This window comes from Eutrigla gurnardus, assembly GCF_963514095.1.
Source record: "Eutrigla gurnardus genome assembly, chromosome: 22".
Lineage (NCBI taxonomy): Eukaryota > Metazoa > Chordata > Actinopteri > Perciformes > Triglidae > Eutrigla > Eutrigla gurnardus.
The window spans coordinates 2,191,821-2,216,072 of NC_139933.1; the positions used below are offsets into that span (position 1 = coordinate 2,191,821).

The 24,252-nt window shown below is 43.7% G+C and overlaps 3 protein-coding genes across 7 annotated transcripts; all 3 read left to right on the forward strand.

Moving 5' to 3' along the window:
- Positions 1 to 1,918: 1,918 nt before the first annotated feature.
- Positions 1,919 to 14,134, forward strand: rab3gap1 (RAB3 GTPase activating protein subunit 1). Of its 5 annotated transcripts, none has more exons than XM_084039758.1 (26): positions 1,919 to 2,016; positions 2,130 to 2,185; positions 2,870 to 2,948; positions 3,194 to 3,326; positions 3,581 to 3,659; positions 4,550 to 4,669; positions 4,820 to 4,985; positions 5,083 to 5,182; positions 5,653 to 5,734; positions 6,028 to 6,096; positions 6,332 to 6,405; positions 6,527 to 6,619; positions 6,703 to 6,875; positions 6,972 to 7,079; positions 7,275 to 7,447; positions 7,738 to 7,792; positions 8,208 to 8,525; positions 8,669 to 8,806; positions 9,266 to 9,499; positions 9,576 to 9,672; positions 10,174 to 10,277; positions 10,370 to 10,485; positions 10,911 to 11,013; positions 11,330 to 11,353; positions 11,822 to 11,845; positions 13,032 to 14,134. In XM_084039758.1, exons 1-26 carry the CDS (start codon positions 1,999 to 2,001, stop codon positions 13,263 to 13,265), a joined length of 2,970 nt encoding a protein of 989 aa, XP_083895884.1. In that variant the 5' UTR covers positions 1,919 to 1,998; the 3' UTR covers positions 13,266 to 14,134. The 5 variants fall into 5 exon arrangements, with proteins under 5 accessions (XP_083895884.1, XP_083895887.1, XP_083895888.1 ...); XM_084039761.1 differs by having other exon boundaries at positions 11,826 to 11,845; XM_084039762.1 differs by having other exon boundaries at positions 11,330 to 11,398; positions 11,821 to 11,845; positions 13,032 to 13,196.
- A 77-nt stretch (positions 14,135 to 14,211) lies between these two features.
- Positions 14,212 to 18,387, forward strand: LOC311008471 (sulfotransferase 2B1-like). The gene is made up of 6 exons (XM_084002160.1): positions 14,212 to 14,459; positions 14,772 to 14,808; positions 16,808 to 16,934; positions 17,025 to 17,119; positions 17,423 to 17,603; positions 18,012 to 18,387. The coding sequence occupies exons 1-6, from the start codon at positions 14,296 to 14,298 to the stop codon at positions 18,119 to 18,121; spliced, it is 714 nt and encodes a 237-aa protein (XP_083858286.1). The 5' UTR covers positions 14,212 to 14,295; the 3' UTR covers positions 18,122 to 18,387.
- A 579-nt stretch (positions 18,388 to 18,966) lies between these two features.
- LOC311032823 (sulfotransferase 2B1-like) lies at positions 18,967 to 22,434 on the forward strand. Its single transcript, XM_084039886.1, has 6 exons — positions 18,967 to 19,126; positions 19,474 to 19,685; positions 19,809 to 19,935; positions 20,029 to 20,123; positions 20,194 to 20,374; positions 22,141 to 22,434. The coding sequence occupies exons 1-6, from the start codon at positions 18,988 to 18,990 to the stop codon at positions 22,248 to 22,250; spliced, it is 864 nt and encodes a 287-aa protein (XP_083896012.1). The 5' UTR covers positions 18,967 to 18,987; the 3' UTR covers positions 22,251 to 22,434.
- The last annotated feature ends 1,818 nt before the right edge of the window (positions 22,435 to 24,252 follow it).

The window sequence follows — 24,252 nt, forward strand, 5'->3', positions numbered from 1 at the left end:
TGGCGTTGGAGGCGGCGTCGTAGTGGGACGTCATGTTGGCTTCTGCCAAATAGTCGCTGGAAGTCCCATTGGCGGATGGAATGTCGTGGGCCGCCGTGGCGTTGGAGGCGGAGTCGTAGTGGGACGTCATGTTGGCTTCTGCCAAATAGTCGCTGGAAGTCCCATTGGTGGATGGAATGTCGTGGGCCGACGTGGCGTTGGAGGCGGCGTCGTAGTGGGACGTCATGTTGGCTTCTGCCAAATAGTCGCTGGAAGTCCCATTGGCGGCCGGAATGTCGTGGGCCGACGTGGCGTTGGAGGCGGAGTCGTAGTGGGACGTCACGTTGGCTTCTGCCAAATAGTCGCTGGAAGTCCCATTGGCGGATGGAATGTCGTGGGCTGACGTGGCGTTGGAGGCGGCGTCGTAGTGGGACGTGTCGTTGAGATGAGGCTCGTTGTCGTCTCTCTCCGGTTTCGGCTCTTCTGCTCTCGTCAGGGGACGCTTGGAGACTTTCAGGAGACCAACTGATGCCTCGGCTTCCACTTCATTGGTTTCCAGTTGTACTGAAATAAACAATCAAGAATAGAAAACTAAGTTAAAGTTCAACTTTTCACAATTCTGTGACACCTGAGACCTGCAAAGGTCTACGAGACATGACCAAACTAATCTTGAGCAGTTGGTGCATCTGCGAGATCTTAAGTTGGTATTTTAGAATTAAAGACAGTGATCTAAACGAACAGCAGCTGTAATCTAGATATTTTATGGTCAATACAATTTGAGAGTCGTCCGTTGAATTTTCCAGACGAACATTAATTAAAACTAAATTAACCTTAATGGACGCCGAGGAATCTCGGCTGTACACTAACTTGCGTTCATCCAGCTTAACAGACCCATCTCACCTTCTTTAGCCTGTCGCTCCAACATGGACTCCATTGACTGGAGAAGTGCGAGGACATTCTTCATGGACCCCTCCTTGGCAGGCAGCTCTAGAGTACAGAACAAACTACGTTAGTGTCAGAAAGTCGCTCCAGAACGATGGTTACTTGTGTTCCTACCTCTCACTGTCCGCTGCAGCCCATCACCACGCAGTTCATTTGCGTCACCGACTAGCAAACAGGAGCCTACGGACAGTTGAGTTGCTGTTATTCAAATATCAAACTTGTTACAGCTAAATGGTATTTCAGGACTCGAGTAACTGATCTCACATTGGCTGTACTCCACTAACTATTTCCTAAATACGAGCTTCAAACAGAAGGAATATAAAAACCTTTGGCGAGCCAAATGGTCAGCACACAAACCAGCGCGGCCCAAACAGCTTCCATCTCTTCAGTATCCAACAGGGAGTGCATGTGCCACGTTGTGACCCGTTTATATCGAACCCCATCAAGCAGGTGGCGCAGCTGATGCTGATCATCTCTAATTGGCTCGTTGAGATTCAGACCTTCCCGTGACAAAATCGAATCGTTTATCTGAGTGGAAACATTCAGAGAATGTTGTTTTTGTGTGTTATATGAGGAGCATTCATTATATTAAATGTCATTTCACATTAGGTCCAAATGCAGAAAAGGTTCCATGAATCTGGGAAATCTATCTATCTATCTATCTATCTATCTATCTATCTATCTATCTATCTATCTATCTATCTATCTATCTATCTATCTATCTATCTATCTATCTATCTATCTATCTATCTATCTATCTATCTGCTGCAAATCTCAGTCATTTTAAATCAAGAAGTTTTTGTAGTTTTTGTAGAAGTATTTGCCGCTGCCTTTCAGTAAACAATACAATTTATGGATTGCTTGTACTGCACTCCACTGCATCATTTATATTACTTTAATATTGTTGTTTAATTTTTTCTTTTATTTACTTATTTGTATTGCCTTGATTTGCGCTTCTGAGCGGTAGGGGGCGGTGTTGCGGCACGCTGCGTCACGGCTGCCGGAAAGTGAAACGATCAGCTGCAGAAGAAGAAGAAGCGGAAGAAGAAGAAGAAGAAGGATAACAACAACATCGTCATGGCTGCCGACAGTGATGTGAGTGTCTTTAACCAAGTAACTAGACTGCGTAGCTGTGTCGTAGTCGTGTCTAACGTTCACTAACGTTCACTAATGTTCACTAATGTTCACTAACCGTCTTCCTCTCGCAGCCCGAGTCGGAGGTGTTTGAGATCACCGACTTCACCACCGCGTCGGAGTGGGAACGGTAAGCTAGCCACAACGCTCACATTCAAAACAGCTAGTTTAGGCTCATGTCAGTGACGAAGTTATACATGTTATCATTACGACCACCATGACACACGCACACACACGCACACCGGGCCCCGGATCGACCCGCTTCATCCAAGCCGCGGTGACGTATCGCGTTAGGTTACAGACTATCTGCCTTGTTGTCTTTACTGAGGACTTTTTGGACATTTTCTGCTGTTGCTTAGCTACCCGTAATAGTTTTATCATAACATACTTAAAGCTGTAGAGGAGAAGGAAACTAACAGAAACAGATCTGGGGGGGAAAAACTCGCTCCACACGTCATCAATGACGTTTCCGGTACTAGTGGAAGGCGACCCTCGACTTCACTGACGTCACCCGGTAAAAGGTTGAGAGGCTTGAAATGGTTTAAATACTTCACTTTACTTTGATGACACAAAAAATATCATCTAAAAGTGATTTACAGCCTGAGCTGAAAGTCTTCCAGTCTCATTATTATTATTATTATTATTATCATTATTTTATTTCCAAGGCCATTTGCTTACATCTTTCTGCAATAGACGTGTATTTAAATGGAAAGTCTCCGTCAGTTATGAACACATCCCATATTAAGAGTACTACTATGTTTATCCAACCAATTCCTGCGGCTGACAGCTACGTTCATGTGATCTACTTTCTAAGGTTTGTGTCCAGAGTCGAGGAAGTGTTAAATGACTGGAAGCTCATTGGGAACTCTGCAGAAAATTGGACCCCAGAGAAGGTATTGATAAATCAAGGATACATACATTAAAAAATATATTTTTTTTTATCCTGTATTATTATAGTACATTTATTTTTGTCTTGTCTGCCATGATAGAGAGCTAGACAGCTTCTTTTTAAAGTCATGTTTATCCCCCAAAAATCAGCTTATTGTGAGTTTTTTTTTTACATTTTTTAACTTGATCCGCAATAAAATCTCATATCTTCCCATCCCTAGTTGTGACTCTTCATAATTTTTCGACACAGGGTGAATACACCAGCGGCACCTGGGGGGAGACGTCTCAGGATATTAGCTTTGCTGACTTTAAGTTCTACATAACTCATCACTTCCTGAAACAAGAATGTGAGCGGGACAATGAGCAAGACAAGCTGGAGGAAGGTACGCGGATGTCTGACTGTGCCATGAAAATGCAGGTGATGCGTTATGGCCGTGTTTGTTGCCCTTTAACTTCAAAAAAGTAAAAAGTATTGGACAATATGAGATTGTCTAAACATTTCCCCCACACAACATTCGCTGGTATTTTGTGTTTCCCTTATAAGGGCCGTACGATCGTAGGTTACAGGTGAGAGAATGCACACGGGTCATCTCTCTAATCGACTCATGTTTGACGTGACTGCTGTTCTTGTGTCCAGATGCTTTCCCCGTGGCAATGCAGGACCTTCTGTGTATGAACAATGACTTCCCTCCTCGAGCCCACTGCCTGGTCCGATGGTGAGTTACCTTTACATGCAAACAGCATGAAGATCCAGCCTCGTGTTTACATTGAGTCGTGGATGGTGTAAAATAATTTACATGCAGCTGGTCAGTAATCTGGTTTCCCCTCGTCCTCATTCTTATTGGCTTACTTATTTGAACTGTATTGGTGAGACAAGATGCTGCTTTTGACAGTCGGCACAGTTAATCCTCACACCAGTATGTGTCGTGCTTTAACGGTCAATTTAAATCCCACCTGTTATGAAAAATGTAGCCAATGCTGAAGTGCCTTTAAACTGTCATTATCTCTGCTGGCCACCAGGGAGCGACTCCTCTCTGGTTGTATAGAAGTCTATGAGAAAATGGTCCTACTTCTCTCTGCTGGCCATCAGGGGGCGACTCCTCTCTGGTCGTATAGAAGTCTATGAGAAAATGGTCCTACTTCTCTCTGCTGGCCACCAGGGGGCGACTCCTCTCTGGTCGTATAGAAGTCTATGAGAAAATGGTCCTACTTCTCTCTGCTGGCCACCAGGGGGCGACTCCTCTCTGGTTGTATAGAAGTCTATGAGAAAATGGTCCTACTTCTCTCTTGATGTATTATCTCAGTAAACATTGTAAACATGAGTTTATGGTCTCAATCTCTAGTTCCAAGTCTTCTTCAGTCCAGCATGATGTTCATTTAGTACATTATGGTCCATTTAGAGTCCACCAGACCAGAAAGCAGGGGATGCTTTAGGGGGCGGGGCTTACCTGCTGATTGACAGGTCCATTTGGATTAAGATAGATTATACAGTAGCATAATAGGCGTTTGTTAAAACAGACCAGGTGTGGGAAGATGGCGAGGCTGGAGAAAGACGTCATGCTGATATGTGTGTTGCGTTCTGCTGCGACTGTGTCTCCGGTGGCAGGTACGGCATACGAGAGTTCGTGGTCATCACCCCGGGAACCAACTGCGAGGCCATCATCAGCGAGTCCAAATGCAACCTGCTCCTCAGCTCCATCTCCGTCTCTCTGGCCAACAGCGGCTGGTGAGTCTTATCGGGTTAGAAGAGCTGAGCCAAAGGTCTTGTTAAATTATGTTTAATCTTGCAAACTAGGGAATATAATGTATGAATGCATTAGTAAATAAAGTATATTTAAATATTGACGGTGAATTATCCTCCTCCTCCCCATCTCAGCCAGGTGCCCACGTTTGTGCAGATCCAGCAGAAGTGGAGGCGGGTTTATGCCGGAGAGTGCCAGGGACCGGGTGTACGCACTGACTTTGAGATCGTCCACCTGCGTAAGGTGCCGAGTCAGTACAACCACCTGTCTGGTCTGCTCGACATCTTCAAGTCTAAGATAGTACGTGTCGGATCTAAGAAATAACAAATACAGCAACTTCTGATCAACACAATTATAACTCCTGGTTCACTCATCCCTCGTCTGTTTTTCTGCTCAGGGATGTAGCCTGTCCCCTCTACCTCCCATCAACATCGCCATCCGCTTCACCTACATCCTCCAGGACTGGCAGCAGTCTTCATGGCCACAGCAGCCTCCAGGTGGGCACCTACATCTGTCTGTGGTCCCCCAGGGGTCTAGAGAGTAGCTCACATTAGTCCAGAGACCAGACCAGACCATGTGGAGGAACCAGAGACTGTCTGTGGTTCCCCCAGAGGTCTAGATAGTAGCTCATATTAGTGCAGAGACCAGACCAGACCATGTGGAGTATCATAGTACACCCTATCTGCTGTATTTATGTCTAGATGACCTTATTTGGAGTGTTGATGGAGCAGCTACAATGTTAGCGTAGCCTAGCACCCATTAACCAGACTACATTCAGAAAACCAGCATTTTAATAGTTGTTATCTTGTGGTCTTGCAGACAGACCTAACAAAGCATGACTCAGCACTTTTTACTGACCACCATCATTATGGAGTTATTTCAGCATCCTTTTTTAATGTTTATTGCAACATAATCACAGGTTTCTGATGCCAACTGTTGTTGTGTATTCTGTTTGACTTCCTGGCAGACTTTGACACACTCCTCGGCGGTGAGGTGGGAGGGGTGGAGTTTGGGAAGCTTCCTTTTGGAGCTTGCGAGGAGCCAATCAGGTAAAGGCATTGTAACTCAGAAGACGGTACATCCCCAAAAAAACAAAAGAATAGAGGTCGTTTTTACTGGGCTCTGATTGGATTTATATTCTCTGAATACATATTTGATGCTTACGTCCTCAGTTGTAGATCTTTTTGTCGGGTATTTTTTTTGTTTCTGTCTACTTCTCTTGCCGTTTTCACATCAATGATACAAACGGTTGATCTCACTGAAACGTGAGAATACAGTGTTACACAGTGAGTCTTTGTGTGAAACCATATGATTTACGTTGTCTCTGTCTTTGATGTTGTAGTGAGCTTCATCTTGCAACCACTTGGCCTCACCTGACGGAGGGCATAGTTGTGGATAACGATGTTTACAGGTAAGAGTCCTATCTGGATGTCTCTGTCTCCCACGCTACTTTTGAAAATGGAATATCATGATTATCCTGGCCAACATAATTATGATAATTAAATATTTTATGCCGATATGCATCAAAATATGCTTCAAACTGTTCTTGCAAAGATTTCATATTGTACTTTTCACAACCTCACCCTAATTAAACAAAAAATCTGTGCCTAAGATAAATGAAATGTTGCTCTCTCTCTTCCCGGCAGTGACCTCGACCCTCTCCAGGCTCCTCATTGGTCGGTCCGGGTCAGGGCGGCTGAAAACCCTCAGTGTTTACTGGGTAAGATGGATCCCGTCTACGTCTGCTTCTTTTGACTGAAAACCTGGAAATGTTCCAACATGAGCGGCGTGTTTGACTGGCGTAGTGTGATTTAGTGCAAGAACACGTTTTGACCCCTCAGGTGACCTGCTGACGGAGTTCTTTAAGCTCTGCTCTCGGAAGGAGTCTACAGAAGAGGTTCTGGGAAGAGGGTTGGCTGAAGAGGAGGGCAAAGGTCGGCTAACTGACAGTTTAACACGTTCTCATCGTGATAACAACATACAAACCTTCGTCTAACGCTCGGTGTCCCCCCTGCAGAAAACAGTGACATCAGCTCTGCTTTGTCGAAGCTGACGGAGCCGGCGGCAACGGTGCCGATCTCCAAGCTGTCCGTGTCCAACATGGTGCACAGCGCCCGGCGACACATCCGCCGCCACCGCCGCCACGACGAGGCCCCGCTCAACAACGACATCCTTAACTCTGTCCTGCTGGTGAGGCTTCGTTTTGGGGCAGCAGTAGGATTTCATTACAGCAAAATGGCTATAATTTGATTGCACTTTTATATTTATTCTTTTCTGTGTTTTCAGTATCTGTTCCCCGATGCGTCTGTGGAGAAGTCAGCAGAGAACAGCAGGATTAGAACCGCACCGCCGAACGCCTGCGGGACGGCGGAGCAAAGTAAAACCTCGGACTCTGTACGTGACCCCGTTCACCTCTTACTCACTCGGTGTCATCAAGTCGGGTTTCTTTGAGGCAGTGATGCTTGTTTTGAATAGAAAATTGCACATTTAACTTTCAAACACTGCAGAAACATAGAAATATAAATATCCTGTTCTGAATTACACCTCGTTAGAGATTAATATCCGTGATTATCCCTGGGTTCCCTCCAGAACCTTGCCCTCCAGCTGAAGTCGGCGCCCAGCGACAGTCTGACCTACCGGCTGGCTCTGTGTGCTTGTCTGGTCAACTACAACCACGGCGGGCTGCGAGCCGTCGCCCACCTCTGGCAGGAGTTTGTGCTGGAGTTACGCTACCGCTGGGAAAACAACTACCTGGTCTACGGGTGGGTACGGGAAAATACAATACTCAGACTAATGGAAAACACAACCTCATTTACAAACATTCATCCTCTATTTATGCAGGGAGTCTTTATGATTTATGATCATCATATTTTAGATGATTTGTTGTCTTTTCTTCTATTTAAAGTTTTATATTTAGTATTAAACAGACTGAATTGCATCTAATACACAAACATTATGCAAGCTTATTCATTTTAACAATTCTGTACGAGTTTAAGAAGAAGATGATTTATTTCATGTTCGCTCATGTCAACCTTTTCTTCTTTGTCTGCAGACTGACCGCTGGACCTCCTGACCTTCGCTGTTGTCTTCTGCATCAGAAGCTCCAGGTAGCCATTCATACAAAACACACACAAAACATGTCATAATAATACATAATCATCAAATATTTGAGCCATAATCATCAAATTGATTAGATAATAAGACACAAATCAACAAACGGGTCATTTAGATTGTTTTTGTCTCGGCTATCGGGATATCTCAAAACGTTATTAATGAATATTAAGACCAGAAATCTCCTCCGACTGTCTGAGTCGGGCCAGTTCTCCTGTAGTGGGATCCCAGCTTCACACCAGAATCCAGATGGATCCAGATCCAGTAGGTTGCTGCCCTGAAAATGCAGAAACCGAGTCTTCAAAACTGAAGGAGGACTGGCTCACGATGACCACGTCCACTTCTTAAATTTAGACTCCTACTTCAACAAAGAGAAGACAGACATGTTAATTCCTCCGTGTCCCTTCTTAGATGCTGAACTGCTGCATCGAGAGGAAGAGGGCCAGAGACGAGGCTCGCAAGGCCATGGAGGGAAGCAAAGAGAGGGAGCGGAAGACGTCCGGGAGCCGCAACGCCCCGGAGAACCCGGGGAAGTCCTGGGACTCCTGGAGCGACAGCGAGGACGAGTTCTTCGAGTGCCTGAGTGACCAGGGCGACTCGGAGGCGCCGCCGCACGCCGAGGGAGGGGAGAAGGACGGCGGGAAAAGTAAAGCAGAGGGAAGACTTCATCCCCACAACAACATGACTCTACTGAACTCTACAGAGCTCCTCTACGTCCCGGTCACACAGGTCGGGATCGCTTCGTTCTCACACAAAATCCATAAACACGACCAGCTATTTATGAAAACAGATGGAATATGGGAACATATTATCCTCATATTACTACAATCCAGAAAAAAACATTACAAAAAGGGTGTGTGTGTGGATTTCAGGAACCTGCTCCCATGACGGAGGACCTGCTGGAGGAGCAGTCCGAAGTCCTGGCCAAGCTCGGCACCTCGGCCGAGGGGACCCACCTCCGAGCCCGGATGCAGAGCGCCTGTCTGCTCTCCGACATGGAGTCTTTCAAGGTGAAGCAGGCCGGCAAACGCACGCTTCGGTCCGTACTCATGCACATATTTACCGTCGATGACAGGGGTCATGGGTCAAAGAGTTTATTATCATATGCACAGTGAAGAAAGGTGTTTCCCTGTGCAAATGTAAACTAATGAAATAAATGCAAACTATATGATAAAATGTAGTTTTTCCAGGACAACGCGGTTCATCAGATGGTTTCAGGGGAAGTTCAGGTGTGATTCTATAGAGCTGCACTTTAAATCCTTCTACATAAAAGCAACATTATAGTCCACTTATTTATTTTGATTGGTGGAGAAAGTTCCCTGAATTCTAACTAATAACCATCAATAAAATGACACAAACCCACTCTATCAACTTCCTGTGTTTCAGTGTCAGCTCTTGTTTCATGACATGACTCTGAATGTTTCACTCCAGTTTGACTGAAATCAGCCCGTTTCCCGTCTCTCCTCCAGGCCGCCAACCCCGGCTGCGTCCTGGAGGACTTTGTGCGCTGGTACTCCCCTCGAGATTACGTGGAGGAGGAAGAGGCGGTCGACGAGAACGGCAGAAGCACAGTGGTGAGAGGCGAGCTGAGTCCCAGGATGAAGATCCCGGGGAACATGTGGGTGGAGGCCTGGGAGTCGGCCAGGGTTACGCCCGCACGCCGCCAGAGGAGACTGTTCGACGACACCAAGGAGGCCGAGAAGGTAATTCACACTGAGACTATGAGCTGGTCAGCTGAAAGGCTGACGATTGGCTGAAACTTCTCCTGGGTCTCTTCAGGTGCTGCACTACCTGGCCGTGCAGAATCCTGCAGACCTGACCCGCCACCTGCTGCCCTGCATCCTCCACGCTGCTATTCTCAAGTTAAAGGAGGAAGGTGAGTCCAGGTTATGACATCACACATTCTCCGTTGAGTCATCACTTCAATGTATGTGATGCTTTCTTATTATAAAATATAGATTATTGTCGTAGATTCTACTAATGATAGACATCGGATGAAGTAAGATGAAGGTGTGCAGAAGGTTTTTAAGTCAAATGTCAGTTATTATTAAGTATTATTATTATTAATTAGAGCCCATTATACTTCCTTCCAAGGATGAGCACTTAAAGTACACGACATAAATATTTAGTACATCAGAAATGTTGCCTCAAGCCAAAAAAAGGCCAGTTTCCCTTCCCAAAGTGTATCTCTAGTCCATGCAACCGTGAACTCTTCTTATGTTTCATGTTAAACCGAGACTCTAAGATAAAGCTGTTGTTGATCCGGTCTGTTTACTTAGAGTTACTTGTATTATACAGTAAAGTTAAACACCTTCTTGCCGTTACGTCCAGCCCTTCTCATTGTTTCTCCTTCTGTCTCCTCCCGATCCGCTATCAGAGTCGGCAGAAGACATTCCATCAGTGAAAAGAACCATTCAGCAGGCGACGAGTCAAGCCAGCAAGCTGCTGCACCCCCTGAACCAAGACTACAAGAAGTTAGAGGTCAGTGACCCCCCCCCCCCCCCCGCTCGCTGCTCTGCACTCGTACTGCCGGCAGCGTCTGTTCTGACAGCACGCGTGACCTTTCTCTGTAGGACTTCATCAACCAGCTGATGGCCTTGGAGACGGTCATCACCAGAGCTCGCTCGCTCAAGGCCAAGTTCGCCGTTTGTGAGGGCGGGAAGGGGGAGGACACGGACGAGCTGGAGAAGTGAGTTAGGTTTGAGAGACACGCCCACAGCGCTTCCCTTCCAGAGTACTCACACATTTCATGTCATAATAGCTAACCGGTATGATGAACATTAAACCGTTTGCTTGCATTCTTTGACCAAAGTTGAGTTTTAGCTAAAAAGTGTGTGAAGTTTGTCCCTGAGAACAAAGCTTGTTAATGTTTACACTACCTTCTATTTTTAGATGATTATCCTGGCCCAAAATCATTTGCCATTCTCATAATGATCGCGTTAATCATCAAAATATGATTAAAATTGCTCTTAAACATGCCGGTACTACAACTCATTTTTTTAAATTAAAACAATCAAATAATCTTAAACATGGTCATAAGACATAAGGTCTCCCTGCATAAATAAAGGCTATTTTAAATAAGATAAATAGTCATATTTGATGTGTGTTTTCCAGGTTTGTGAGCTCGCTGCTGGAGGAGCCCGAGGTGGTGGTGATGGGAGGTGGCCAGGGGCCGGCCGGCAGCATCATCCACCGGCTGTTCATCAACTCTCAGAGGGTAAGCAGCCTCCGAATCCTGCTTTTAAACGCCTGTTAACTGTGAACACAAACACACAAACAACCTCTGAACGGAAACAAACGGAGAATTCCACCGACGGTGAAGTCCAGAAAATAACGTTTGTGATATTGTGATGCACTTTTGCATTCCAGTATTTCTTTATTTCTATATATATGTGTTGTGTGTGCTTTAAAGGCTATCAAGCAGATCCTCAAACCCTCTTGAGACACAAATATGTGCTTATTCTTTTTTTTCTTACACGTCCTCCATTCGACTGTCTTTGTGTTGTTTTCTTCCCTTTGCTGCCTCCGTCAAGCTGGCTGACTTCACCAGTGACGAGGTAACCACCAGTCTGCTGGCTGTGTACATGCTACACGTTAGCCATGATGATAATAACAACCATCCCTGATGATATGGCAATGTTGTTCTGTGGCCCCCCCTATTGGCCAAAAACGACTATTGCAGCTTTAAGGAGACATCTGTTAAATAAAAGCATTATAAAATAATAAAATAAAAGCATTATATGAACATGAACATACATGTAAATACATTTGTACTGTATGACACACATATTAAACAATCATATAGGTCCTCATCACACACACGCACGCACACACACACACACACACACACACACACACACACACACACACACACACACTCCTCTAAAGCTTCAATAGGTTTCAGACGACGCCACGTAGAAGGAATGAAACCTCCTGCAGACTTTCTAAACGCATCTGAACAAATGTGTGTGTGTTAATGTCTGCATTTCATCTTCATTTCCTCCGATCTGACCTCCGTTTAAAAGCAAGGCATTTTTGGCGACATGGAGGTTTGCACAGCCTAATTATTCTGATTCTTATAGGTTGTTTAGTCGTGTTGGCACTTAGAGAAGCAGCTGCTTTGAATTCCTGTACGTCTAACTCCCACAACCACACCCCATTAAATAGATCCCCCTTAGTGACAGTAGAATTTACCTGCATGCTGGTAAACGTGCTGGAATCAGGTTTGTTTGTGTTTGTGCATGTAAAAATCACAGAGACTTGGTTTGCAGGAAATGCTCGGTTTATTACAGAACACCATGGGTTTGACTTTCACCATCAAAACACACGAAGACCAGAGCCATGGAAACAAAACCCCGTGTTGTAATAAACCATTAAAGCTCTGTTACTCTGTGACTGGATTCACCCGATCCAGGTGTTCTCTGTCTGCAAAGTCAAAATCTTTGACTGGTATCATAGAAGAAAGTCAATATATGAATGATTCACACTTCAAACGTGAAAAAGCTTCACACGTCCTAAAACTTTGGACCTCGAATGGACAAAGTGGGAAAAGATGGTTTGAGTGATTCTCTTTGGTGATGTTTCGGTACTCAAGATTCTCCTCCTCATCGCCATGACGTTGCTGAGTCAGAAATGGAGGAAACAAATGTTGTCTCCTGTGTCTGTGGTCCCCCAGAGGTCTAGATAGTAGCTCACATTAGTCCAGAGACCAGACCAGACCATGTGGAGAAACCAGAGACTGTCTGTGGTCCCCCAGAGGTCTAGATAGAAGCTCATATTAGTCCAGAGACCAGACCAGACCATGTGGAGAAACCAGAGACTGTCTGTGGTCCCCCAGAGGTCTAGATAGTAGCTCACATTAGTCCAGAGACCAGACCAGACTATGTGAGGAACCAGAGACTGTCTGTGGTCCCCCAGAGGTCTAGATAGTAGCTCATATTAGTCCAGAGACCAGACCAGACTATGTGGAGGAACCAGAGACTGTCTTTGGTCCCCCAGAGGTCTAGATAGTAGCTCATATTAGTCCAGAGACCAGACCAGACTATGTGGAGAAACCAGAGACTGTCTGTGGTCCCCCAGAGGTCTAGATAGTAGCTCACATTAGTTCAGAGACCAGACCATGTGGAGGAACCAGAATATCAGGCTGCAGTTTATCACACACGCCTCTAGAAACGTCTTCTGTGTTTACCTTGCTGCTCGTGGACTAACCTTTCACCTTTCTGCCCCGCCCCCCAGGCTGCCCTCCTGGCGCCGCTGGACGATGACTTGGTCCGTGACAGGAAGCCGACCGGAGGAGGCGGTAAAGCGCAGGACTTCCCTCCGCCGGCGGGCCGGGAGATCCTGCTGCGTACGTGCGTGCCGCGGCCGGCGCCGTACTCCAAAGCGCTGCCTCAGCGTCTTTTCTGCGTGCTGATGAGGGAGGAGTTCAGGCTGGCGGGGGCTTTCTCTTCAGACACGGCCTTCTTCTGAGACCGGACCAGGTCCTTTACACACTCGTCTCACCTGAAAGCCACGTTCCACTCGCAGAGCATCATGTACAGCGGGAAGCCACACTAGTGGAGGACTGAAATGATTCTGCAATACTTCTGTTCAATATAAGTATAACCAACACACTAACGAGCATGGCCTTCTGAAACGAGGAAGACGTTTCTGTAACCTTATTTGGTCCTTTCACGTTGTAGCCCAGCAGATTAGTGAAACAATCTTTGGCTTTGTGATACAATCATCAAATTTGGCCAAAAGGTTCTTATGGACCTACTTTAGCCACGCAAAATAGTATAATAAATAAAAATAATGAGCTTTTATTGGCAGCATTGAATTTGTCATGCCAAAATATATACATTTTCAGGTGGCTTTTCTGAAAAAAGTAGGTCCTAGGCATTATGTACGTCAAATTTGGTGCTTGTATCACAAAGTGAAAGATTCTTCTGAACTGTTGACTTCATCTGCAGCACTTTATTCCTGAAAGATTACAGGTGTGAGGTGGTTTCATATGGACTTCCTTCTGTCCTCACATCACATCAAACACTTCACCCTCACTCATACGGAACTCTTCGTTCCAGAGTCTGAATGGGGCAAAAAAAAAAAAAAAAAACTGCCAAAAGCGTTATTTTTGTTGTGGGCTGTGTTGATCACACAGTACAGCCGCTGTTGTTCTGTATTTATGATTTACGTTCTTTGCAGCTTAATATAGTGAATTTCATTTAAGGATTTCATCACAGGGATTACTGTTGTTTAACAAGTAGCATTTGTGAGCTGTGATTATGTCCCAATGTTATATTTTGTTTTCGTCTGACAACAGAAACATAAAATTATGTAATAAAGTTCAACTAAATCTGTTTTAAACCAGGCGTGTGTGTGTGTGCACGTGTTTGTGTGCGGGGGTGGTGGGTGGGGTGCCTGAACATTAGTTTTGCCATGATTAAAAACCAGTCTTCCTACATAAGCCTGTGCATGGCTGACACATCTGCTGGGGATCTGCTCATTATTGCTCTGAACTATGACTGCCGAGGAGTTGTACACGGTTTACAAAGGGATCTACGTCCCTAAACGATTTCACACACCACGAAGCCTGAAATACTTTGAGGACTTTTCTTTCCGGCCCGATGATATCGTCATTGCAACGTATCCGAAGTCAGGTAAGCAGCCATTCTCAATTGTCTAGTGAAGCACATCGTAATGCTGTTTCTCCAACGTGTCGGCATGTTTACTGCCATGTTCGATGTACACCGAATTGCAAAATGAAAACCAAATTTGAATTATTTCATTGGTCAATTTAATTTTGAATTTCTGCCCTAATATAATTTCTGCCCTAATATAATTGTTGTTATAATTGTTTTTTCCCCTCCTTTGTATTATTTGGTTTTTAGTTAATGCACAAAAGCTTCTTTCACATACAAATGTTTTACATTTGCCTTTGTTATGTCATTACTGAATTCCCTTATTTGAACCTGTTTATGCACTCAGAAATCCTAGTTATACTGTCTTATCCTTCTTCGAAGTGAAGCCAAAGGTAAGCCTTCCGTTTGTGTCCTTCTTTATGTGGCCTTCCGCATTTGGCCTTCGGTATTTGGCCTTTCTGTAATTAACGTTACATCTGTGACCTTCCGTATGTGGCCTTCCGTTTGTGGCCTTCTCTTTGTGGCCTTCCGTTTGTGGCCTTCCCTATGTGGCCTTCCATTTGTGACCTTCCGTTTTGTGGCCTTCCATTTGTGGCCTTCCGTATGTGGCCTTCCCTTTGTGGCCTTCCCTATGTGGCCTTCCGTTTTGTGGCCTTCCGTTTTGTGGCCTTCCATTTGTGGCCTTCCGTATGTGGCCTTCCCTTTGTGGCCTTCCCTATGTGGCCTTCCGTATGTGGCCTTCCGTATGTGGCCTTCCGTATGTGGCCTTCCGTATGTGGCCTTCCGTATGTGGCCTTCCGTTTGTGGCCTTCCGTTTTGTGGCCTTCCATTTGTGGCCTTCCGTTTGTGGCCTTCCGTTTGTGACCTTCCGTTTTGTGGCCTTCCCTATGTGGCCTTCCCTATGTGGCCTTCCATTTGTGACCTTCCGTTTGTGGCCTTCCATTTGTGGCCTTCTCTTTGTGGCCTTCCGTTTGTGGCCTTCCCTATGTGGCCTTCCATTTGTGACCTTCCGTTTTGTGGCCTTCCATTTGTGGCCTTCCGTATGTGGCCTTCCCTTTGTGGCCTTCCCTATGTGGCCTTCCGTTTTGTGGCCTTCCCTATGTGGCCTTCCGTTTTGTGGCCTTCCGTATGTGGCCTTCCCTTTGTGGCCTTCCCTATGTGGCCTTCCGTATGTGGCCTTCCGTATGTGGCCTTCCGTTTGTGGCCTTCCGTTTTGTGGCCTTCCATTTGTGGCCTTCCGTTTGTGGCCTTCCGTTTGTGACCTTCCGTTTTGTGGCCTTCCGTTTGTGGCCTTCCCTATGTGGCCTTCTCTTTGTGGCCTTCCGTTTGTGGCCTTCCCTATGTGGCCTTCCATTTGTGACCTTCCGTTTTGTGACCTTCCCTATGTGGCCTTCCATTTGTGACCTTCCGTTTTGTGGCCTTCCATTTGTGGCCTTCCGTATGTGGCCTTCCCTTTGTGGCCTTCCCTATGTGGCCTTCCGTATGTGGCCTTCCGTATGTGGCCTTCCGTATGTGGCCTTCCGTTTGTGGCCTTCTCTTTGTGGCCTTCCGATTGTGGCCTTCCCACTGTGACCTTCCCTTTGTGGCCTTCCCTTTGTGGCCTTCCCTATGTGGCCTTCCGTATGTGGCCTTCCGTTTGTGGCCTTCCGTATGTGGCCTTCCGTTTGTGGCCTTCTCTTTGTGGCCTTCCGTTTGTGGCCTTCCCACTGTGACCTTCCCTTTGTGGCCTTCCCTTTGTGGCCTTCCCACTGTGACCTTCCCTTTGTGGCCTTCCGTATGTGGCCTTCCCTATGTGGCTTTCCGTTTGTGGCCTTCCGTTTGTGGCCTTCCGTTTTTTTTACCTTCCATTTTGTGGCCTTCCCTATGTGGCCTTCCCACTGTGACCTTCCCTTTGTGGCCTTCCCACTGTGACCTTCCCTTTGTGGCCTTCCGTATGTGGCCTTCCCTATGTGGCTTTCCGTTTGTGGCCTTCCGTTTGTGGCCTTCCGTTTGTGGCCTTCCGTATGTGGCCTTCTCTTTGTGGCCTTCCGTTTGTGGCCTTCTCTTTGTGGCCTTCCGTTTGTGGCCTTCCGTATGTGGCCTTCCGTTTGTGGCCTTCCGTATGTGGCCTTCCGTTTGTGGCCTTCCGTATGTGGCCTTCCGTTTGTGGCCTTCCGTTTGTGGCCTTCTCTTTGTGGCCTTCTCTTTGTGGCCTTCTGTCTGTGGCCTTCCCTTTGTGGCCTTCCCTATGTGGCCTTCCATTTGTGGCCTTCTCACTGTGACCTTCCCTTTGTGGCCTTCCCTTTGTGGCCTTCCCTATGTGGCCTTCCGTATATGATGGATCGTAATCATCATTCTTTTGAAGTTCTAGAAATAGCTCTATTAATAATAAATGTGATGACATCGTTTCAGGTCATCAACGTCATGAGGAACCCCAAAGATGTCTTCACGTCTTCCTTTTATTATTATGGGATGTCTTCCCACTTGGTCGAGCCAGGGCCACAGAGCGAGTTCCTCTACACGTTCCTCGATGGGAAAGGTTGTTCTCAATTTAATTTTTATCAAATATATTTAATTGTAATTGTTGACTCACGATAATGGAGCCTTTGTGATTTTCTTTTCATTCTAGTTATATTTGGCTCATGGTTTGATCATGTAAAGAGCTGGCTGAATGCTGAAGATAAGGAACACATCATGCACATCTCCTATGAAGAGCTGATTACGGTGAGATATTCAACAGTACTTACACTGTAAAAGTGAAGCCCAAGCTGAAGTGCCTTAAACTTGCATTCTCTCTACTGGCCATCAGGGGGCGACTCCTCTGTGATTGCATAGAAGTCTCTGAGAAAATGACCCTACATCTCAACTGATTTATTATCTAAACATTGTAAACATGACTTTATGGTCTCAATCTGTATTTTTAAGTCTTCTTCAATCCAGCATGATGTTCATTTAGTACATTATGGTCCATTTACTGTGAGCATCAGTGCAGGATGAAGAGATGATGTGTGATTCTCTGTGGAACAGGACCTGAAGGACTCCGTCGGCAGAATCGCTCAGTTCTTGGGGAAATCTCTGGACGCTGAACTGATCGAGAAGATCGCTGACCGATGTCTGTTCAAGAACATGAAGCATAACAAAATGTCCAACTACTCGACTTTTCCTCCTGAAATCTACAACAAGACAAAGTCTACATTTCTCAGGAAGGGTGAGTTTAAATACAATTATAGAGTTCAGATATGAACAAGCTGATATTTAGCTTTATAGGTGCAAGCGTGTACACTGAAACCACAAAACCCAAACATCCGGAATATTAATGGAATGATGATGATAATGATGATGATGATAATAATAATACATTTATTTGATATAGCACCTTTTACAGACAAATTCACAATTTTTTTTTTTTTTTACAATAATGTGTTCATACATTCTATATCCGAAGATCAACCCTCTCCACCTTCCCACTGCTGCTTATAACAGGTTAAATCCTTGCAGAGTTATGTGTGGGCATTACTTTAAACTATTTTGTTGAGGTATTTTAGGCTATTGAAACACCTGATTCACATTTCCTTCAAAAGTAATCTGATTCCTCTGTTTGCATGTTGTGTTCCAGGAATTGCTGGAGACTGGAAGAACCAACTAACGTTGGCTGAAGCGGAGCACTTTGATGCTGTTTACACAAACAAAATGAAAGATGTGAAATATAAATGTGCATGGGATTAAAAACCAGACGAGGAGAAACCTTATATGTGGTCATTGAGCTTATAGGCAGATCACATGACATGGTTAAGATACGTTTGAGTCAGATGTTACTAAAACGTTACTCATATCTTGAGATGTTTGATTTGAAAAAATGTATAATTGATCAAATGACACTCATTATATAGTAGTTCATTAATTAGTCAGTAGTTCATACAGTTTATATAAAGAGAAAGATATTACCTTTTTTCAGTACTTTACTCAAAACATGCAATTATTTTGTTAAACATGACACGAAAAAAATAATCCATATCTCTCTTGACTTTAAACAAAAAAAATAAATAAAAGGGTATTTATATCTACATTTATTTGTATTATTTATTGCCTCATTGCCATCAGGATTTATTTAGTTTATTTACTTCGTAAGCATATATATATATTTAACTATTTGATATTGGCTACTGCAGCTTGCGTGTTCTGTGACACTTCCAGGCACAATCCTGTTAAATTCACTGAAATGAAGTTGTTAGTCTGCTAGTTCCAATTCTTTACTGATGCATTACACCGACTATTTAATTATCAAAACTATGAATATTTAATATTTCTTGAGCATCACATCCAGTCTAACTTAGTGCATTTGGGAACTTTGAGAGCTGCTGTTTGTTTGAAATCGAGTTAATAAAGTTGAGTCATGACTTAATGTTTTACGAATTGATGATCGGCCAGGAACATTTTGTGCTTTAAAGTTGACTTCTATTACACTGTAGCGAGGTCCGATTTAAGTGGCTTATTAGTGACTGAATGACAAATAAAGTCAAACAGAGACCCGACAGCTGCAGCTGTGTAAGTGAATCGAGCTGCAGAGATTCTGCTCATTTTTGCATTGGAACATGACTGAAGCGGAGTTATACCGAGTGTACAAGGGGGTCTATCTGCCCTTAAATATATACTCCACAGAGAGCCTGAACTACTATGCAGAGTTCACTTTCCGCCCAGATGACATCATCATTGTAACATATCCTAAGTCAGGTGAGTTCTCCTTGTACTTGTTGAATGTTTGCACCGGTATTTAATCACGCATTCTTTTTAATGAAAGGCTGAAAGCTGGACTTTCTTAAATGAAAGTCAATATTAAAAAAAGACGTTTAATATTGATATGTGATTTATAATTAAACTCATATATGGCATTAAAACAGTCTCATAAGTATTTACATATGAATGTAAAGTTACATAATTTCTTAAACAAGACAAAAAAAATGAATAAAATTAAAAATAAATAAATTAAGAGTAGGGTTACAAACATTAAACACAGTGCAACACACATTATGAATTTTTTTTTTTTTTATATATTTATAAAATGTGTTCCCCTCGTTCAGGTACGGTTTGGATGCAGGAGATCGTCCCTCTGATCATGAGTGGAGGAGATCCAGCTTCTGTTGAGACTCTTCCCAGCTGGTCTCGTGTTCCCTGGCTGGAGGTGTATCACACCCCCAAACGCAACCTCGAACAGAAGCCATCTCCGCGAATTCTCGCGACACACTTCCACTGCAACATGATGCCACCATCCTTCTTTGAAGTAAAGCCGAAGGTAAACCTTTTATCTTCTAATTAAGCTACAATTTAAGTCCTGTTCAAAAGTCATGTGATGTATCAAACACAATGAGTCTTCAAAGCTCAGTGAGGATTAATGGATGTGATGTCATCGCTGCAGGTCATCCATGTGATGAGGAACCCCAAAGATGTGTTTACATCGTCCTATCACTTTTATAAGGCATCATCCTTCCTGGTAGATCCAGGTCCACTGAGTCAGTTCCTCCACAAGTTCCTCGATGGAAAAGGTTTAGTGCAACAACAAAAAATAATGTTTACATATTTATCCAAAGTTATAATTTTCTCATGATAATGGAGTGTTTGGGATTTTCCTTCCATAGTTATGTTTGGCTCATGGTTTGATCATGTAAAGAGCTGGCTGACTGCTGAAGATAAGGAGCACATCATGCACATCTCCTACGAAGAGCTGATCATGGTGAGTTCTTGTAAAATCTCTTTCCTCGTTGCAGGGATTATGAGATGATGTGTGATTCTCTGTGGTTTAGGACCTGAAGGACTCTGTGACCAGGATCGCTCAGTTCTTGGAGAAACCTCTGAACGCTGCGACCATCGAGAAGATCGCCGACCGATGTTTGTTCAAGAACATGAAGCAGAACAAAATGTCCAACTTCTCTTTTGTTCCTCAAGACCTCTTCGACCAAACGAAGTCTGAATTTCTCAGGAAGGGTGAGATTTAACAAATAATATACAGTATATACAGTGCATGTTACCTTCCACTGTTATTGGATGAAAAAAAAGGTGATTAGAGGTGTGGTTTAAGCCTGACAGGTGATTAGAGGTGTGGTTTAGGCCTGACGGGTGATAAAAGGTGTGGTTTAGGCCTGACAGGTGATTAGAGGTGTGGTTTAAGCCTGACAGGTGATTAGAGGTGTGGTTTAGGTTTGGGGTTAGGGTTGGGGTTTGGAGTGGTATATTAAACCTTAGGTTGCACTGGCCTACAGAAACCGATGGCACCTTCCATGTGTATATGTGTGTGTATGTGTTTGTTTAAAAGGAAAGACCACCGGGCTCCCCCCCGGCGTAGGGAGACGGGGAACACCAGGCGCAAGCCGGCCTTACTGTGAGGACATCCAGCTGGGAGTCCCTCGGGGGTGTTTTTGTGTGTGTTTGTGTGTGTGTGTGCAGGTAATGTAGGACTCAGAGACAGTATTAAGGTAAGGGGAAAGAAAAGAGAAAGAGATTAACTAATAACTCATATGCGGCTTGGAGATAAAAGAAGGTAAACAAAAGGAGGTAGTAGGGGAAAATGCAATTTATTGAGCAATATGGTTTCCAGGTCCGGGCCGGCCCCTCCTCCTGGCAGAGCCGTGCTCGGGACCGGGCCCGAACCAGGAGGAGCCTAATAATGGTGGATCTGTAAGGGGAGAGGGTGAAGAAAAAGAAGATAAACAATTAGATAACTGGAACAAAAATATGTTTAAGGTAAATCTAAGGGGAATACTGTCTCTGAGTCTGTGGTGAAGTGTATGTATGAATTAAATTATTCTTGCATTACCTGTTTCCACCAGTCACTAAAAAGCAGTTTTGCAGTTTGTGAGGTCCAGTTGGTGCTGTTGGTGTCAGTCTGTTGGTTAGGCCTGACAGGTGATAAAAGGTGTGGTTTAGGCCTGACAGGTGTTAAAGGTGTGGTTTAGGCCTGACAGGTGATTAGAGGTGTGGTTTAGGCCTGACAGGTGATTAGAGGTGTGGTTTAAGCCTTACAGGTGATTAGAGGTGTGATTTAGGCCTTACAGGTGATTAGAGGTGTGGTTTAGGCCTGACAGGTGATTAGAGGTGTGGTTTAGGCCTGACAGGTGATTAGAGGTGTGGTTTAAGCCTTACAGGTGATTAGAGGTGTGATTTAGGCCTTACAGGTGATTAGAGGTGTGGTTTAGGCCTGACAGGTGATAAAAGGTGTGGTTTAGGCCTGACAGGTGTTAAAGGTGTGGTTTAGGCCTGACAGGTGATTAGAGGTGTGGTTTAGGCCTGACAGGTGATTAGAGGTGTGGTTTAGGCCTGACAGGTAATTAGAGGTGTGGTTTAGGCCTTACAGGTGATTAGAGGTGTGGTTTAGGCCTGACAGGTGATAAAAGGTGTGGTTTAGGCCTGACAGGTGTTAAAGGTGTGGTTTAGGCCTGACAGGTGATTAGAGGTGTGGTTTAGGCCTGACAGGTGATAAAAGGTGTGGTTTAGGCCTGACAGGTGATTAGAGGTGTGGTTTAGGCCTGACAGGTGATTAGAGGTGTGGTTTAGGCCTGACAGGTGATAAAAGGTGTGGTTTAGGCCTGACAGGTGATTAGAGGTGTGGTTTAGGCCTGACAGGTGATTAGAGGTGTGGTTTAGGCCTGACAGGTGATAAAAGGTGTGGTTTAGGCCTGACAGGTGATTAGAGGTGTGGTTTAGGCCTGACAGGTGATGGTTTTGATTCCTTTTTTTTGCATTTTGTTTTCCAGGAATTGCTGGAGACTGGAAAAACCATCTCACGGTGGCAGAAGCGGAGCATTTTGATGCGGTGTACAAAGACAAAATGAAAGATGTCAAATATAAAATTGTATGGGATTAAAATAAAAGGTTACAGAGGGCAACGCTGCACAGGAACCTGTAAAAACATGCAGCTGAAGTAGTAGTTTTTGGCAACTAACAATAAGACATTTTTTCCATTATGACCCTTTTTTCTTCCTAAAACCAACAACAATCCCAATAATGGCACGTTGATCTAGCTGACCTCAGAAGTTCATATTTGAATCACATATATATGGTGTGTTGGGAAATACTGATGTACTTTTCTTTTTCTCAATAATCTGCCCTCCGAGTAATGTTGAATCATGTCTGTAACATAAATTAAATCTAATGATTTGCTGATAAATGCTATCCACACTGATAAGTTGGCTTGTTATAGGAACACTTCACCCACAAAATGACTACAGGCTATGGACATGTTTGATTTGATTTATTTATTTAGCACAATTTTAAAACAGTGCAAGGAGGGAACGAAGCCTAGAAGGCTTGTACAAAGTTCCACTCCCTTCATCATAGAATTACATTAATTCAAGATAAACAATGAGAAATACAGAAAAATAAAATTAGAAATGAAACAATAAAATGTACAGTGCAACATAGAAAAACTATGAAACACAAACAAACAAAAGAAAAAGAAAAAGGATGCATAATTAACATTAACAGAAAAATAACACTGAAGATTATGACATGAGGTGTTTTTTCAGTAACTTTCTAAAGGATGTATAAGATGTTGTTGACCTCAGAACCACCTCCAAACCATTCCAAAGTTTTGGACCTCTAAAAGTAATATTAGATTGATGCCCAGATGTTCGGCAGAAGGGTAAATGAAGATTGCCACTATGCCTAGTTGAATATGAATGGAGGTCAGATGAAAAAGTAAAAAAATGTTGAAAAGTGTCAGGAAGATTTCGTTTAGCGTTGATAAACTTATGCACAAACAAGCATGAATGGAAGACATTAAGTTTATGAATGGGCAATATTGAATATTTCATAAATAGGGGTGCAGATGGTTCTAGTCTACTGGAGCGAGAGATCGTTCTTAGAAATCTTTTCTGAATTAACAGTAGTTTGTTCAGGTAGGTTGGATAAGTTGCAGACCAGACAATATTACAATAATTCAAATATGGAAATAAAAAACTATAATATAAAGTCACATGAGCAGACGAATTGATCAGAGGAGAAACCTTTTTCAGTATACCAAGCATTTTCATTGATCTTTTGCAAACTTGATTGATATGATTATTCCAGTTTAGACCTTCATCCAAAGTAACACCTAGAAAAGTGGTGTAAGGTACTTGGAGGATTTCAACTCCATTGATTAGTATTTTGGCTTCTTCTTTTGCGTGAGATTTGTTTTTGTTGCAGAAGATCATGAAGTTACATTTATTTACGTTGAGAGTTAGCTTATTGATCTGGCACCAGTTTGAAAACAGTTGCTAATTCATCATTTACACATGCAATGAGAGACTTGAAGTCATCATGAATAGCTATAAGACTAGTGTCGTCGGCAAATAATAAGGGGAGGAAGTTATTACATGATCTAGGCAAGTCATTAATATAAATCAAAAATAATAATTTATTCCAAAAAGGGACTCCAAAAAGAATACTTGATTTGGTAGATGAAACACCATTAAAATAAACAAACTGCTCTCTATTGTAGAGGTAATTGATCAGCCAATTTAGAGCAACATTCTGGATTCCATATCTATTGAGCTTTGAGATGAGAATTTTATGATTGACGGTATCAAATGCTTTACTGAAATCAAGAAAAACACAAAGGGCAATTTTTTTACCATCCAGTGCTGAGGATATGTTGTTGACTAATTGTAGCAATGCATGCTCAGTGGAATATTTCCTGCGAAATCCATATTGATGGTCATACAGTATATTGTTAGCAACTAAGTGCTTGGAGATTCTTACATATACCAATTTTTCCACAATCTTAGAGAAACATGTTAATATGGATATTGGGCGATAGTTGCCAAAGTCCTTTGTATTACCAGATTTAAATATTGGTATGACTTTCGCAATTTTGAGTTCTTGGG